Source organism: Thunnus maccoyii, chromosome 7 (assembly GCF_910596095.1).
Source record: "Thunnus maccoyii chromosome 7, fThuMac1.1, whole genome shotgun sequence".
NCBI classification, from domain to species: Eukaryota; Metazoa; Chordata; class Actinopteri; order Scombriformes; family Scombridae; genus Thunnus; species Thunnus maccoyii.
Window position 1 is genome coordinate 23,253,551 of NC_056539.1, and position 17,286 is coordinate 23,270,836.

Below are 17,286 nucleotides of genomic sequence, written 5' to 3' on the forward strand. Positions count from 1 at the left end.
GAAAAGAAAGAGAGGGGTAGTGTGGCTGGTGGTCTTTTTTCAACCGGTACCATGGCTGTCTGTCACTCTTCTTTTATCATTGAAATTGTAGTTTATCTTTTACAAGCTTGAGTGGAATGTTTTTGTTTTTCGAGTGATTATTAGCATCCTCCTTGGCTGCCGTCGCCGGCTCATGAAATGAGCACATCAAACGGTGCTCTGCACTAACGAAGCGGCGCGGGCCGGCTGGCTGGCTGGCTGGCTGGCTGGCTCCTGCCTTTCGCTGTAAGGCACCTGCTGAAGTGACAGGCTGGCAACAAAGGGCCTCTCGCTATGAGAGAGTCGTCATTGCTGCTGTGGAGTGGGCAGGACAATAGAACAGAGAGGTGGCCCGGGCTTTTAGCCACGTGCCAGCTCATGTCAACAACACACTGGAGCAACAGAGCACAGAGGAGCACAAAGGGGAGGAGGTGGCGAGGACAAGAGCAAGCGAGAAGGAGAAAGGGGAGGAGAGTGGCTGACACCTGCATGTGCTTGAGTTCTTTTTTTTCAATGGCGGACATCTTTACTATACATGGTGGATGAGGATACGAAAGGAAAACTGAGATAGGAGGGAATACAAATGTGCAGGTGTGCACGCGCGTGCAGACACACACACACACACACACACAGATGAAGACAGAGGAGAGTCTAGTGTTGTTAATGGAATTACTGGCTCAGGAAAGGTCAGGTGATAGTGCGTATGTGTTTCATAGAGGCTGCAGTAGGTGAAATGTACACGCTCTGAAGCAGAGCACTGTGCTAGTTTGTTTGGATAGTTAGAGAATAAATCAGTTTAGGCCTCACATGAAGCCCAGGCTGTTTGTGCTGTGCTATTTACTTCTGCAGTGAAATAATCATTAGCCTATAAAAATCTGAAAGTGAAAAATGTAAAGAAGGCTATAAATAGTTAGCAAGCAGCATTATGGATCACCGGCCTTGTAGTGTCCCTATAGACCTCAGCAGTTTTCTTTGTCTTAATTCCCTTTTTCATCATTTCGCTGTGCTCCCTCCACGAGGGAGAGGCTGAAGGTCTGAGTTGTGCAAAGATATCACACATACTCATACACATATATGTGTATGTTATACTTTATTTTTATCTTGGTTTTTTTTTTTAACATCAGTCTGCAGACCTGCGTGTCAAACATGACTTTCAAACACATTAAACACACACCTTCACACTGAATTTGAAGAGCCTGAAAAATCACATTGATGTTTGATCAGATACATTGATCTGTACGCTCCAACACACTACGAGATGAGACATGCACACACTTTGTACAGTCTGAAAGAGACTTAGCCATTAATCCAGCCCAATGTTGTGACTGCTGAAAAATGAATCCTGTTTGATGTCAGTGTTATTGTTTGGTTCCTCTGTGTGATTGGTTGAGATTCACGCTGAGCTGCTCCCTGATTAACTTAATACTTTTGTAGCCAGATTTGGGAAACTGGAAAGTCTAAATGATTTGACTCTGTAGTGTCTTTGGCAGGCTTTGCAAAGCGTATTTCTAAAGGTTCCTCCTTTATCTTCATGCTGTTTTTTTTTCATTTTAGATTGAGAGACAATAAAGTTTCCTCTCTTCATTTTGTATTCCACCAAGTCTTGGACGATCTTACTCAAAGACCTCAAAGACCGGCTCACATGCTGAGGTGTAATTGGTCCTCTCCTACTCTCTGTCTCTCTCTCCGCTCATGGTCCAACGTACACGAGTGCTCGCACATTTGGGCTAATGATTCTGAATAGTGATTAAAATGAATTGGAGAGTACGCTGCGTCTGTAGTATCCGGACCCCTCCATCATTAGTGGCTCTCTTTCTCTCTTTTCCTCTTTTTCTCTTTCTGTATCATCAGTGTTAGTCAAGCAGGGGTTTCAGACGAGGCCTGGGGTGGGCTTTCATGAGCACAGACTCAAAGGTTTCTCCACTTCTTGTAATCATGGACACCACTCTTCCAGCACTTTCACTGTCGTCTTCTGGCTCCTCAAAGGTGCCTTTGATTCCTTCACATCCTACACCCGGGCCGGATAGTGTCACATTATATTTTTCCTCTCTCTTTTTTTTTAACTATCCACCCCAACCCTGCTCCTCACCCCCTTTCTTGCCCTTCTCTTTTCTCTCCTTCTCAGGCCCAAGCTCATCAGTCTGTGTTCATATTTATTGTCCTCGGATCGAGAGCTGATTTAGCACTCTTCTCTTTGGGACCGCTTACTTCCAGGACCCTTCCCCCTCGCTTCCTAATTCATCCCCCCTCCCTGCGAGTTTGCCTTGATCCACCTTTTTATAATCGGTCCCCTCTTTGTTTTTCCTCTTCTCCTATTTTAAATGAATAATGCAGAGAGGAGGAAATAGGGATTAAAGAGGACCTAAAGCCACTGCCAACTTCTGTGGTGCACAGCTCCCCACACCGTCTCTCACAGGACCATGAACACATCAGGGCTAACAAGCTTCTTTTTTTCCATACTGACATTTTTCTCAGTTCTGCATCTGTCCCACTCTGTCCTACTCCATCCCTGCTGTGCCCTGCTGGCTTTTACGTCCCCCCATTCAGTTTTGCTCTAGTTGACTGAAGATATGCTCTTTCATATTATGGTTGAATGACTTGTTGTTCACCACGTTGCAAAAGCCAACTTATACATACTTTTTATAGAGCACGTTTTTAAAGTTGGGCAAGAAGCTGGTTGTCAAAATGATGGGGGAAATTATAAAGTAAAAGAATTATTTTGCTCAAGAGGTCAATAAACAAGCTACAGAACATAAAATGTTGCATTTGCACAGTTAGCAGCATCATTTCCTGGTAAATGTTTGATGGATACTTTGAGTCTAATGTAGGAAGAATCTGTCTATTGGTGCATATTTGTTCTGGAAACTCAGTCTCGATTTCGGTCACAGCCCTCCTGTGTCTTTTCTGAAGGCACACCGCGTCACATCGGTGCCAACATAGAGGAGAATGGTGTTGTTGAGCAAATAACACAGGCAGTGATGGAAGGTGGGATGTGAGAATACCTGTGAAAAGCTCATATTTCTGCCCATATTTAGAAATAAGGTGTCCTGTGCAGCACACACCTGATTTGTCGGCTCCTGTGCAGTTAAAAAAAATCAGGTGTGTGCTGGAAGTGTAAGACAGAGAAGACAAAATATAACTCAATGGTTTTAATATCATTTTCTTTCTTCCTCTCATGCTTCGTCACTGTGTTTCTCCCTTCTTCTATCATATATCTATATAGCTATGTGTGATTGGGCCTGCTGTGGGAATGTCGGGCTTGTCGGGTCTCATTTTAGATGGAAAATAGTCAGAAAACAGTGGTTGTTTACACAGCGTGGTTGGTGGTCTGGATGGGATGGGAAACTTTTTTTTCCCATTTCCTCAGAAAAAACAACCATCAGTTTGTCAGAGAGATATATATATAGAGTTTTTGCTTGCTCACTTACCTTTACACTGTATCCTCATCCAGTACAGTTATGGATAATTTGTAGAAACATTTGTAGTGTAACCTGTGAAGCCCTCCCTTCCTGAAAAATATGGGTCTGGTCTTTTTGCCTTCTCAACCTAGTGTTGAATTTGTATATCTCTGAAGGATATTGATTAAAAACACACACGTTTTAATCCTGTCCTATCAAAGGCACTAAAACACAAGTCTTGATGGTAAAACTTGAAGCTTTAAATATATTTATTAGGATTTGAGGCACACACTAGTAGCATATCCACATATTTACCCTGTATTGATTCTCCCTACAGCACACCAAAAGTTCTATCCTGTTGTATATTTGCAGCTGTCTCAGACCAGAGCTCTGAACTGGGCTCTGGCATGCATCTATGAATAGTTAAGGGATTTAGCTTTTAGCTGCTGCTGCCCCATTGCTGCCAAAATTCTAGCCAGCCAGCCACCATTTCTCGGCCACATGACAGAAAGGCAGGCGGACTTGTACCTTGAGTTTCCACTGCTGTTTGTGACCACCAAATGTTTTGGAAGTCAGAAATTCTTTCCTGTGATGAGAGCAGGACTTTTTGTGGAACTATGAGAGAAACTGTGGAAACAGTGGAGCAGGGTTTTGTGGAGAGAGGGATTTAGTAGATTTAAGGTTAACATGATGAAAGCTTAAGTCAATCTGAGTCTTTAATCTTATGTTTGATTTGTCCAGTCGCTAGATCTTGGCTTTTGATTGGTTGCACCTTGCTTGAACTATGTGCGAGTGGGAGCCTTAAGTGTGTGACCTCGCCTCGTTAACTCTTCTTGATTGAGTTAGCTTCATTAATTGTGCTGTTTCCTGGCGTGTGTTAATCTAACGTGGCAGTCTTAATTGATCTTGTTAACGTGGGATGTGGGAGGCGAAAGAACGTCAGGGAGCTCAGATGCCCCCTGGTTATTTTGACACGTAGACAGTCAGAAACACAAGAGGGTTAGAGAGGGGAGTAAGGGTGCCAGCCCCAATCTAACAAAACGCAAAGCTGAAGTGCAAAGAATCACAAGGAGAGGCAGGAAGGCCAACCGGGTGGATGACTTGTAAGGCCCTTGTGACACCGAAATCAAAATGCCACGACACCAAGCTAGTCAGGCAACCAGCCATCCAGTCAGCCTGTGTCTAATAAGCTGTATTTTCACCTTGCATTAAAACCCTCCATGCAGATCCAGGATTTTTCCAGATTGTCTCAATAGGGCCTGAAGCCAAATTAATTATAAATATTTGATCATCATCATTGGCATCTTAATAATAGGTTTTAAAAATTAACAAACTCATAATCATTAAAAATTATCCTGTCATCACTGTACACAGTAGGTCAGTATGTGGTAGGCTGATGGTGTTTGGTGTGTGTGGTAGTTGGTCTAATTCAAGCCAAACACAATATAGCATTTTCCCTTTAACAGAATAATTGATGAAATTGTAGAACACTTTGCATAATTTGCATATTAATGAGGAACTTCTTAACATTATTGTTCCTCCCTAATGCATTAAAGTATCAACCACCCATGTAATGTGAAAATAAATATGCTGATATAAATATCTGAAAGACAATATTTTTATTAACTACAGTCTTTACCCTATAATTGTACAGGCCTGGTGGACCGCCAGGCCAATGAGAGCCACTGCCAGGCCAAAAAAATATTATTTTATGCCAAAAATAATGCCAAATATCCATTCATTTGGAAATAAATAGCATCTGGGAGCCTCTGTGCAGCGCTGTTCTGAAACGTGAGTTAACCGCTGTGTCATTGCCTGGGAAACTCTCGGTAGCGTATCTCCTTTTAAGGAATAGGGCAGCGCGTAATATGTGTGCGTAACAGGTGAGTGAGTGAGAGAGTGAGCAGCAGAGAAGTGACGGTGAATTCGAGTGGAGCAGAGGACAAGGTTAGCAGTAAGTTGTCAATCTGGCAGTAAATGTACAGTAAAGGCTACAGCGTGTCAGTTAAAAAAAAATGCTGCAGCTTGTCAAGACCAAGAAAAGTCACGTCTGTTGTTTCTCCAACTGCTGGAAAAGTGAAGGGGGGTTAGTTTCAAAGTTAGCAACAATGTGTTTGCTTAACCTGAAGATGCCAAACAGAGAAATAAAGAACAGAGAAATATGCTGCTGCTGAGATTTGAGTAGTCTGAGTGGTCAACTAATAACCTCATTAGTGTGATTATGTTTAAAATGTTTCAGTGATTGTGTCGATATAGCAGAATACTGAAGTTCTTATTCTCTTTTGTTTGATAGGAACCTCTGGTTAGGTTTACATGTTGAAGTAATGACATTTTAAGGCCAATTTTTAGGAGTCCAAGGAGTGAAGCTCGCTGCTGGAGTCCTATTGTTTATGTTTTCGTTCTTCCTCTTTCTTATTTTTCTCCGCTAAAAGTGTTAGTGCAGTAAAAACCATAACCAAAACCAAAAGTCACCAAAATTGGAAGTTGGGTTGCAAATTCCACCCACTACTCAGGCACCTAAAATAACACTCATTGACCTCAAGTTGGTGCTGTAACAATCAAGTTTATGTTTTTGCAGTCATCTCAAACAACTCTCTTAATTCAAATGCATCTTTGCTCCAATGGTCTTCTGCTCTAAAAATGTCAAATTTTTTTGACTTTTTCTCAGTTTTCCTAAAATCCTATTTTTGACAACTTGTCAGAAACCGTCGGGCCAGTCGTCCCAAAACTGTTAGAATCATATACAGACTTTGCTGATCTAAAGTTATCGAGCTCATTTCAATACGTCTATCCGTTTTGAAATGATACATTTTTAGACCGGTGTCTTTAAGTTAAATTTCACATAAATGCTCATAAATCAAAATCGGTGTAAACTATTGTTATCAACCTCGGTGCACATGTTCGGATGCTAGGTTAAAGCTACGCTACACAGTCTTGTGATATTCTGCCACTATGGGGCGCCACAAAAGCGAAGTTTATATCTCATAATTGGCTACATGGATTCTTACAAAATTCAGTTTGCATGATCTAGGGTCACGACTCGGCCAACGTATAAAATTTGGTAATGATTTATTAAAGTGGGCGTGGCTTATTGCAACAATCTAAACTTCTAGACATTTCACACTCCAAACTTCAAAATAAATCACCTGTACGTCCTACAGAGCTGAAATATTTTCAGCACATACACTGTGACAAAATTTTGCCTTACTGCAACCTATGGTCAATTCAGAAGCCCGTCACTCTATATTTTTCAAAATATGCAAAATCAATTAACATATATATCTCCACAAGTCTTCATTCATATTATACCAAAATTGACATGGACATTCTTTGGATATTAGGTAGCAAGTGTTTCAAATGATGTTCACATCGGTCAAACAGTGAGTCTGCAGTGAAATTCAGTGTCTTACTGTAATTAGTAGCCTATTGTATGCACAACATTTTCTATTTTGCCAAATGTTTGATCAAACTTCACCAAAATATTTGACAGTACACCCGAAACCAGCAGAGTGGTGTGTGGCTTCGTTCAGCATTTTATCACCAACATTTTGACTGTTGTAAGCGTTTTAAGTTTAAATAGACAAAATACCCCAGTTTTGCACATGTGATGTCATTGCCTCAAGTTGTGAGAAAGTGTGTGGAAACCATACAGGGACCTTCCAAGCACCAAATGCGGGTAGATTTTCCGTTTGGCGAGTAAATCTCGGAAGGCTATCCGCCACACTGGCGGATAAATGTTTGTACCAAAATAGACATGTCATAAAATATCTGGCAGGATAGTTTCTTTTTATTATTCTTCTTCTCTGCTAAAAGTGTTTGTGCAGCAAAAACCGTAAGACCTAGAAACACCAGAAATTGGCAGGTGGTTTGCAAATTCCATCCACTACTCAGGCACATATAATGACACACACTGACCTCAAGGTGACGCTGTAATAATCAAGTTTACGTTTTCGCAATTATCTTGAGAGCGGCTTGGCCTAGAGTGAAAATTCTTTCATCATTTCAATTTCTCAAGTCATCTGTATCTGGTCTTCTGCTCTAAAAATGTCAAATTTTGTGATTTTTCGAAACCTGCTTGGACCCCCTGATTATTGCTGCTTGTGGCTATATTATTAACTTTTTTTGGGTTGACTCATGGGAAGGAGCATATGGGATTGTTCCCATGTTGACACATGGGAACGATCTAGGTTAAGTTGTACTATGATTATAAGGAATTTTGCTCCACATATTAAGATGTGTCACTCAGACATTAAAACAGCTTACAGTAACATTTGAACATTTTCTACCACTTTTTTCTGTCTGCGCACACTGTACCTGCACATATAATGAGCACATTTTTCTGGATATGCTTTGTAAAAATATATCTGTCTGTCAGAAGAATTTCATTATAAACATTAAAGTCTTATTTTTCCTTCTACTCGAAAATACGAACCGAAAGATTCAGGATTGAACATTTAACAATCCTTTTCTATTTTTGCCTTTTTTGCCTCAAGCAGCGGGTGCTTTTAAATCCTTACAATTTGTAAACCATCTTTACCTTTGAATTGATTTAAACTTGTTTGAAACAACCTTTTAATGTAAATTTCAATAAAAATATTCCCAATGTAGTCATTGCAATCCCAGGAGAAAAAGTGTTGTGCAAACACTTATTTTTATGATCTTCAAAGCTCACATGAAGGCCAGCGAACCCCAGGAAAGAAAAGCCGAACTAATCTAAAATAAACAACCACCGAATTGGTAAAGTTCTCGTTAGCTCACACGCACACATACACATGCCTTCTTACATACATGTGGACACACACACACACACACACAAACATGCCCTTAGTGCCTTGCAGATATCTAGAGGTCTAATTAGCATTATTAACCTTTAGTGAATGGGACTGACGACATCAGCGGGGAGACAGCTCCTCAGTGCCATTTTCCTCTTCAATGTACCGGGGGATTTTTAATTGGCCAGGGAGGTTTGAGGTCTTGCTGTCTGTTCGTCAGAGGGGACAGAGACGAGAGACAGTTCGTAATACACAAATGACAGACTGACAGATCTGCAGACAGACTGCCTTCACTCTGGTGGAAAAACATGCAAATGTCCTCCTGTGAAGTGTGTTGTCTCCATTTCTCTTTCAGTGGAAGTTTAATGTGTGTGTGTTCATTTGTGTTTGCATGCATGTACAGTATTCATGTAAATAAGACTTTTTTTTTTTTTTTTTAGACAAATAGACAACTGATTGTGGTAGAATAATAAATCCAGCACTAGAATCTGGATCTGCAGACGACCATTATAGTCTTGGCCATTTCCTTTGTCCCATTCCTGAGTACTGAATAAGCAAAGTCTGGACGTTTATTTTCCTCTGCCTCTGTCGATAGCTTCTGTCGTTAATGCTTTCTAACATTCGCTATTTCCATGTTCCCCACAAGAATAGTGTGTGTGTGCAGATGCATGTGCACACTCACATGTCTGCACACACTCAAACAGCACAGCAAATGTGTGTTCACATTTCTTTAGCTTAATTTTGTATGTGCAATACATACAAACACCTTATATATGTGTTTACTTGTGGATGACACATACTTGTTGTTATTCATGCACTCCGTTCTGTGTAAATTATGAGTAAATTGGTGTTAATTGTTACACTATGTTACCATGTTGTGTGTACTGGAATTGATCCTGGAGCATCTGTCAAAATTTGAGTGCTTCCCACATACATGAGTTGAGTTGAGACTCTGTAATCATAAGCTAATTGCATGAGTGAATATAATTTTTGCATCATACTTTTTCTCAAAGATTTGTGTAAATTATTCATTCAGGTAACATTTCATATTATGGCACTGTTTGTTTTAAGTGTGGTGATAAGCCAAGCAACCGGTGGTGGAGTATCTTATGCAATTAGCTTGCTTCTAGGCTACATGCCAGAATGCAATTATACAGCACCGTGTCATACACCCGCATTCAACACGCTCACCTCTGCGTGACCTATTTCCTCAGAAAAAAGAAAATGAAGTGGAACTACTTAGATGCTGGTATATCCAGGAATTCCAATGAGACGTTACTTGGAGGAATGCCAAGGAAATATAGAGTGGCATTATCTCTGCTTTGTCCAGATTAACATCGCTGCCTGCTGTAGCTCCTCCATGCCGCAACTTGAGACAAACCCAGACAAAGAGTGTCAAATCCGCAGGCATGACGTGGGATCCAGTTCTGCTGAAACTGGACACCAACCAAACTGTGGCAGCAACCAGCACTTGATAGTTTGGTGCTGAACAACAGAGAACGCTTGTCCAGTTGATTGAGGTTATTATTTTCTGCAGGGAGAACTAAATTTTTGTGGTATTTTAAAAAGGAAATCGCCGCCGAATGTTTGTCTGATGATCTACGTTGAGTACGGCTAACCAGAAGTTCTGTTTTGTGGATTTGATTCTCAGAGGTGTAAAGGATCAAGCTCCTGACACCATGGATATGGACACCCAGCCACAAGGACAGCAAGCAGCCGTGCCAGTGTTTCAACCCCAGGTAGACTCCACACACAGACAAACAGCAAACAGGAATTGGCGATATGATGACATATGTGGTTAGATAATTGAAAATTGTGTTCTGTCACAGTTTTTGTCATATGAAAGTTGCAAACCAGTGAGGTGATCTGCTTTATGGTAGTATTAGATTTTACTGTTAAAAAACTAAAAATCTTAAAGTAATGGTAACGAAGCACCTAAAAATGATACAATCAGGTTATTTTAGCTAGAAACAATTTCTCAGTTGAATTCTTTGCAGATGTACTTTATCATGATCGATATTGTGTTATAAAATTACAAATACTGACATTGTCCACCCCTGTTGCTAAGGGTTTCTATGCCAGAAAATCCTTTATCCTCAAGTCCTATCACGTTTTTATCTCATCATACAGTGAATAATGTTGTTAAATTAAATAAGGAATATGGTCTTACGAACTGTTTCCCTGTAGGTTCATTTACAATGAGGAAGTGTTTCATCCATTCATTTCAAGTATTGTATCCCTCCTTCTTCACATTTTGAACTGTAAATATTCTATATTACCTTTTTTTTTTTTCCCCCTCTTCTTCGTCAATCAAGTTGCACCTTTCAGTCCAAGCATCCTTCAGACCACTGCAGCCTGTGTGCGAGATAGACAGCAGTGGATGAATGTTGAGTTGTTTCTATTGATCAGAGCTCTGGAGGCTGGCAGAGCCTGGCCTCCCTGCATGCCTCTTTTGGTTCGATACAACTCAGGTTTGCTCTGTGCAGATCTGGTCACTGTTGGATTTTAATACCGCCCTCCAACATCAGGCCCATTGATTTCTTTCCAGAAGGATGTTTTTGCCTCCATAACTATTGAATAAACTTTAAACAAGGAGGATCATCCATATGCCCTAGAGTAAATGTGGATTTTTTTTTTTGTTTTTTTGAGAAAAGAAACAACACTAAAAATAGGCCTGTTGTTGTTTTCCTTGTGTATGCAAGGGCACTGCAACATTAACACTGGAATTACCAAGGGAGTTAATTTATTCTAAGATTTGTAATTGCAAAATTAAGGATAATTGGGTTGCACACAGAAGAAAGTCAGATAAAAGCTCTAATGATTAATTTGACTTTAAGCAACACCCCCTACACATCCACACACAAACACTAGATCTACTGATCTCCCAGCAGTTGATTATGTGTTATTGTTCAAGCTTAATGATTTTTTTTCCCACTGTTTTTCAATCTATTTCTAGCAGTTTTCATCAGTGTTAATTCCAGGCCCAGGATTTTGTGGCAATGTTATTGGTAGTACAGTGAGTTTTCTACGTTGCATCATGTTTTTTCCACTCACATAGAGGCTCGTCTGAACTGATTTCACATTTACTGGGAGATGGAGAGAGCGAGTCGGTTAGAGTACAGTATGTAGATTGCTGTCTAACCTGCATCCAGATGGGTGTCTTTCAACAAGTCCTGTATCTGTTTCACACTTTCCCAAGGTTCAGTCTGCTTGGCAGCACAGGGGAAAAAAAAAACCCCACCAGCCTCCTGAAGAAATCTGAATTGTATATGCGATGAAGGATATTCTGTATCGCTTGCAATATAATTTCTTCTTGGTCCCGAAGGTATGATGCATATGCATTAGGTAAACGAGATGAGCTGGTAAGATGTGCATTTTTAATGGCGCATTTGCTCTTTGAGTGAGTGGGAGGGTTGGTGAGGAGGCCCCTCAGATCAGATTTTGATCGTCACTGCAGAGTTTGACAGACATGGATCTGTCTGTAAGCGCTGAGACAAGGTGGTGCGGTTGTGGAGCAGATTGAGAGGAGAAGAAGGAGAAGCACCTTTGGGGTGAATCCTTGCGCTTTGACTGCCTGGCTGGCTCACTGGCTGACTGGCTGAGGATGAATATTGCATGGTGCCATGCTCAAGGGGGCTGGTGACTGGTGAGGGTGGGAGTAGTGGGCCTCCCTGCCTGCCAGTCGCTGTCTCTCTCTGTCTGTCTCTCCTTGTAGCCCTCCCTTTCTCGGAGAGTATGTAGACTACGAATTGGTATAATTTTGTACACACTGCTTACGTGTGAAATGACATTTGTCCACACTAAATGTTTCGAGATTGCCGTCCACCAAAACACCTGAAATCTCTCTTCTTCTACACCTTATTTTGGTTGTCAAACAACAAAACTATGCATGGCAGCCAACATCTGGTCAGCAGTGGGAAAAGACAAAACCGTTCCTTTTGCTTTGTCTCAGCTGGTTAAACCTTTGTTTTGGTTTTGGATACAGCCAAGCTCAAGATTTAATTGTTCACATTCGTATATATTTTATTCTGTTGTTTGACAATTGGAAAAAGTTGTAAACAGTGATTTAATCTTCATATGCTGCTGCGCTGAACGTTGGTCACTATCCCAGTGTGGTTTGACAAAATAAACAGAAATACAGCTTAATGACAACCAGAGCTGCAACTAATGATTAGTTTCGCTATTGATTAATCTGCCCATTGTTTTCTCAAATAACCGATTCATCATTTTTTCTATAAAATGTCACAAAATTTAAAAAATTTAATAATAATAATAATTTTTAGAGACCATGGTGATGGCTTCAAATGCAACAGTCCATATTCAGTTTACTATCATATATGACACAGAAAAGCATCTAATCATCACATGACTAATGACTAAAATATTTGATTATCAAAATAGTCGCTGGTTAATTGTTGCAGCTCAACAACATGACAACACCTTTATTGTGTGATTGTTTATATTCACATTTAAAATTAATGTTCAAAGAGAGGGTTACTGTGACAAAAGGTTGTCTTTTGAGTTCTCTAAAGCTTACAATTTCCTCATCCAGATTGATCCACTTTCCATTTAAAAAGAAAAACAAAAAAAAACAACAATGTGATTTTCGCGTGACTAAAACACTATTTCATTGTGGATGATGTGCCAAAACAGAAAAAGATGCTTTTTCAGATTTAGCCGACTTAGTTTGGACGTACTGAGTGTGTCTCTCTTTCTGTTCCTGCCTCCCTCCCTGTCTCTCTCCACGGGAGACGGCACCTCTCCGCCGCCGCTGGACTTTCTGCGGCAGCCGTTGGCACTGCTGGGCTGTCACATCACACCCTCTGCCCTCTGCTGCTTGTCTCCCCCCCTCCCCCCTCTCTCACCCTATCTCCCTCTTTCTCTCTGTCTTCCGCATTCCCTCTTCCACTCTCCATGTGTCTTGTCAGTTGTGTTTGGCAATGGTGTCATTATTGGGCAGCCCGTATCACACTTCCTCCGATGAGCTGTCAGTCTGCTCTCTCTCTCTCTCTCTGTCTCTGTCTCTCGCTCTCCCTCTCCTCTCCTCTCCTCTTCTCTCTCTCTCTCTCTTCCTTTCTTTTTGAATCCCCCTGCTAGTGAGTTGCCCATGGTGGTTGTGTGTCACCTTTATACCCAAGACACGCTGTCCCTCACAAACGTTACCCATAATGCCTTGCACGGCTGCCGCTTAATCTCCATCCCCTGCAGCTTGTCCCTATCACCAACCAGTATGACATGAGTGCAAAGAATAAGCAGAGCTGGCACTCCACATGGTACAGCCATGAAATCTAAGTCAAAAAAAAAGAAAAGAAAATCTGTACTATAAAGATCAAAATTTGGAAAGAAAAGGTAATCATCAAAGTACTGAACGCTGATTATTCTTTGTCTCAGCCTATATTTATAGTATAGGCCTGGAGTGATTGATCATGTCTGACATCTGACATGTGACCCTGCATTGATAGTCATCTGCCAATTATGACATGACTAGTTTTTATTCTTCTGTCTCAACATATATAGCAGAGGATTGTAATGAATAGATATGAAAGAAACAAATAATTAATTGATTTAAAGTCTTTCGAAGCATCATCGTTAATTTTATAATGGGTGCTTTTATCCAAAAATTTTTTCTTTCCCTTCTCTTTCATAACATCTCAAGAAAGTATCATACAGGTAACCTTAGCTTGTGCTATGCTTTACCCATTCAGATACACACGGCACTCAAGACCTGTTCAAGTCCACTAGGCAACTCTTCCTCCACATAATCAAGTTTAGATCCTTATGAGCAGTAGTCTGTGTAACCCTCTTCTCCCAGCTTTGTTCAGACGCTGACCCCTGCGTCATTCAGGGTCACTCCTCTGTGACTTCCCCTTATGTGTGTGAGTGTGTTTGTTGGGGCCTTGTGTTTCAGCTGGGAGCTCCTGATTGTGTGACACCCGTGTGCGGCAGATGAGACGGCCTGTCAGTCAGCTGTGGCCTGGCTGCCCTTTGAAGGCCAGGCCAGGGGGCGAAGAGGTGCCGCAAATGGCCTGTGAAGTTTACATACACTGCCCACTGCTAAACAGATTAGCTCTAATGAAGTGTCTAATGCCGGGGCCACTGGCTGACATAATCCTGCCTGGCAGCCCGGCCCCTTGGCTGCCAAAAAAGCCGCCCTCCCTCCAGCCCTCTCCTCCGCCCTCGCACGGCCTCTGCTGCCACCCAGGGCGACTCCACATGGGGAGGTGCCCACTGTTAATCATGCCGGACAGTGTGCGATCTGACATGCAAATGTAGGTCATTGCATATGTAAATGTGTGATTACGGGGCTGGCATGCCAGGACACATTAGCAAGACTGTGCTCTCAGCAGGCGGTTGTCACAGCGCTTTAGAGGCTCATGCTAACATTTGTCAAGCTACCACGCAGCGAATGAAAGCAATGCCCTCTTGTCCTCTCCGCTCGCTCTCTCTAGCTCTCTCTCTCTCTCTCTCTCTCTCTCTCTCTCTCTCTCTGTCTCTCTCTCTCCCTCTCTCTCTCTCTCTCTCTCTGAATCTATATACCTCGAACTGTCCATCCTGCATCTTTGCACAAATGCTTCTGTCACCATGATGAAAAGTCATCGCACAATATTGCCACTTTTTCAGAAGGACAAACCTTGTAGGTCTTCACATTTCGCCTCTCCTCTATGCAAGTTTAATTTTTATGTAAAGTCACCGGTGGAACAGTGTGTTATTTTAGTTACAGCATTTCGTACTAGCTATTAGTGAAACACTGTAGCAGTTCAGAGCTTCTTGTAGAGCTGCCGTAATGCTGAACAATAAGGTAGGGAGCAGTGTGTCATGCTCGCTGTCAGAGTGACTCTCAGACAGCTCGGGATGATGGCGTTGTCATGCTGGAAAAAATGCACACACCTCGGCAGTGTTAATTGGACAAGGCATCTCATTGGCTCAAGCTTCCTCCTTTGGCTGTCAACTTTAAAAAACAATGAAATGCTCAAATCGGTTTCCCCCTTCCCCCTCCAGCCCTCCAAACATATGTGAACAATTCTGTTTTCAGTTGTGCCTCCCCTCTGTGTGTGCGTGTATGTGTGTGTGTGTGTCTGTGTGTGTGTTTGTATCTGATGATATATTTTTAGGTTAACTCTTCTATATATTATGCAGTCTTTGAGTAGTTCGTCCTGTCAGTGTACAGACAATTGACAAAGCAATGACAGCGCTTCTCCTGAGCAACGTATAGGCTCCAACTGTCGTAAATATATTATTAGGTGTGATCTTATAGGTCACCACTAGTGCTGAAACAATTAGTTGATCAATTTTCTCACAGTTGACTAAATCAACTGTCATTTTTTTAATGATTATGTTACGTTGTTCAAAAAGCAAATATAGAAAATACTTGCTGGTTCCAACTGCTTAATTGTAAAAAAAAAAATTCTGCTTTCTCAGTTTTATATCATTATAAATTGAGTATTTTTGAATTTAACCCTGTTGAATTGGCATAACAAGCAATTTGAAGATTTTACCTTGGGCTCTCTGATGGGAAATTTCCCAACATTTTACAGATTAAACATTTAGAATATTAATTGAAAAAAAATCATCAGATTGGTCAATAATAAAAAAAATGTTGTTAGTCACAGCCTTATAAACCACACCGTTTTTCCCTTTTTCTGTATTTTAGTTGAGGTTACCACAGAATAAAACTCTCCCAGTCTTCCTTGGTGGTGGCTGGGCAGTTAAGGTAATCCTGTATAGCCTCTGGTCTGTGCTCATGGTAACTCTGTCAAACTGCTTAAAGCAAGTGAAGTGAACAAGTGTGATAACACTCCCTGCTTGTGTGTTTTAGTGCTTGGGAGATTAATATTTGACCTTCTCCCCCTCTCCGTCTTCCTTCCCTCTGTCCTAAGTCGCTTGCCCCTGAGCTTCTCCCACGGCCACATTGGCAGAAGCGCTGGTGACATGTGGCATTCTGATATCTGTCACCTTCTGTTTGCTCCCGCCGACGCCTTGTACAAGTTTACCAAAAGCTGGAAAGGTCACGCAGCCTGCTCTCTGCTTTTTTTCACACATCATATCCAAGGGGCTCATTCTGGTTTATTTTTGAGTGTTTTTTAATTGTGGAAGGTGAGTGTCTCAGCCTGCACAGCCAATCCTGTGGCGAGGAGAGACAAGGAAGCTTGTAGTCTGTGGCACAGTGCCAGACTGTCAGAGATATGACTTGGCAGACAAAGGACGGAAGAGTACTCTGGATTCTAGTGAACTCAAAAAACAAGTTAGATGCAATGATTAGATGCCTGCATTTGTGTAATAGAATATTTTATTTACCCCTGTAGGCAGAGTTTTTTTCACTTTTACACTACAGAGAGGTCAGAGTGCTGTTAAGCTCCAGAACAGCACCCGTGGAGCCAAGGGTGATTCATTGGCCTCCCGAGCAGATGCAAGATAGAATTTCAAGGTCTAACTAATTACTATTATCAATCCAAATACCAAAAAAAAAAAGAAATTACTAACTGTAGTAACAAAAGGTTTCTGACAGGCTTCCTGTCAAAAGTCAGATCAGGTAACAACCACTCAGTAACAAGGTGTTATTTAAATAATAACAGAACAGTCTATAGGCTCAGTGAGGTTATGTTATGCTGCTGTTAAGTGTGTGCTGTGCACATTCCTCAAGACCATTCACAGCATGACACATCAGCCTAATGCCAGTCAAATCATCAGCAGCCTAGAGCAGCCTCTCAGCAAAACAAACTACAGACGCTGGGCCTTGCCATAGTTTCACCAAACATCCTTCAGCCCTCAACTCTTCCTCTTTCAGTAATGTGGAGATAGTTTGACTTCAGAGGCAAATACGTGGTTAACGCAAAATGTCTGTAAACCATTTGTTTTTATTTGTTTTTCTCCTCTGTGTGCACGATCGTTAATAGATTATTTTTTTGTCTTTCAGAAACCATTGCAGCCAGATATGGGCCATAACTCACTGGCTAACTTCCAGATTGAGAAGAAGATTGGTCGCGGCCAGTTCAGTGAGGTTTACCGGGCGACGTACCTGCTAGACAACACATCAGTGGCCCTGAAGAAAGTCCAGGTGAGACACAGTAAACGTGTCACCTACAGCTTTACAGCCTCAG

The 17,286-nt window shown here is 41.5% G+C and overlaps 1 protein-coding gene across 1 annotated transcript in view; it reads left to right on the forward strand.

Moving 5' to 3' along the window:
• Nucleotides 1-17,286, forward strand: part of nek7 (NIMA-related kinase 7) — a 65,175-nt gene that overhangs the window by 13,714 nt on the left and 34,175 nt on the right. The window contains exons 2-3 of the mRNA XM_042417379.1: nt 9,840-9,927; nt 17,103-17,243. Of these exons, the coding sequence (XP_042273313.1) occupies nt 9,868-9,927; nt 17,103-17,243 (201 nt within the window). The 5' untranslated portion in view covers nt 9,840-9,867. The remainder of the gene's footprint in view (nt 1-9,839; nt 9,928-17,102; nt 17,244-17,286) is intronic.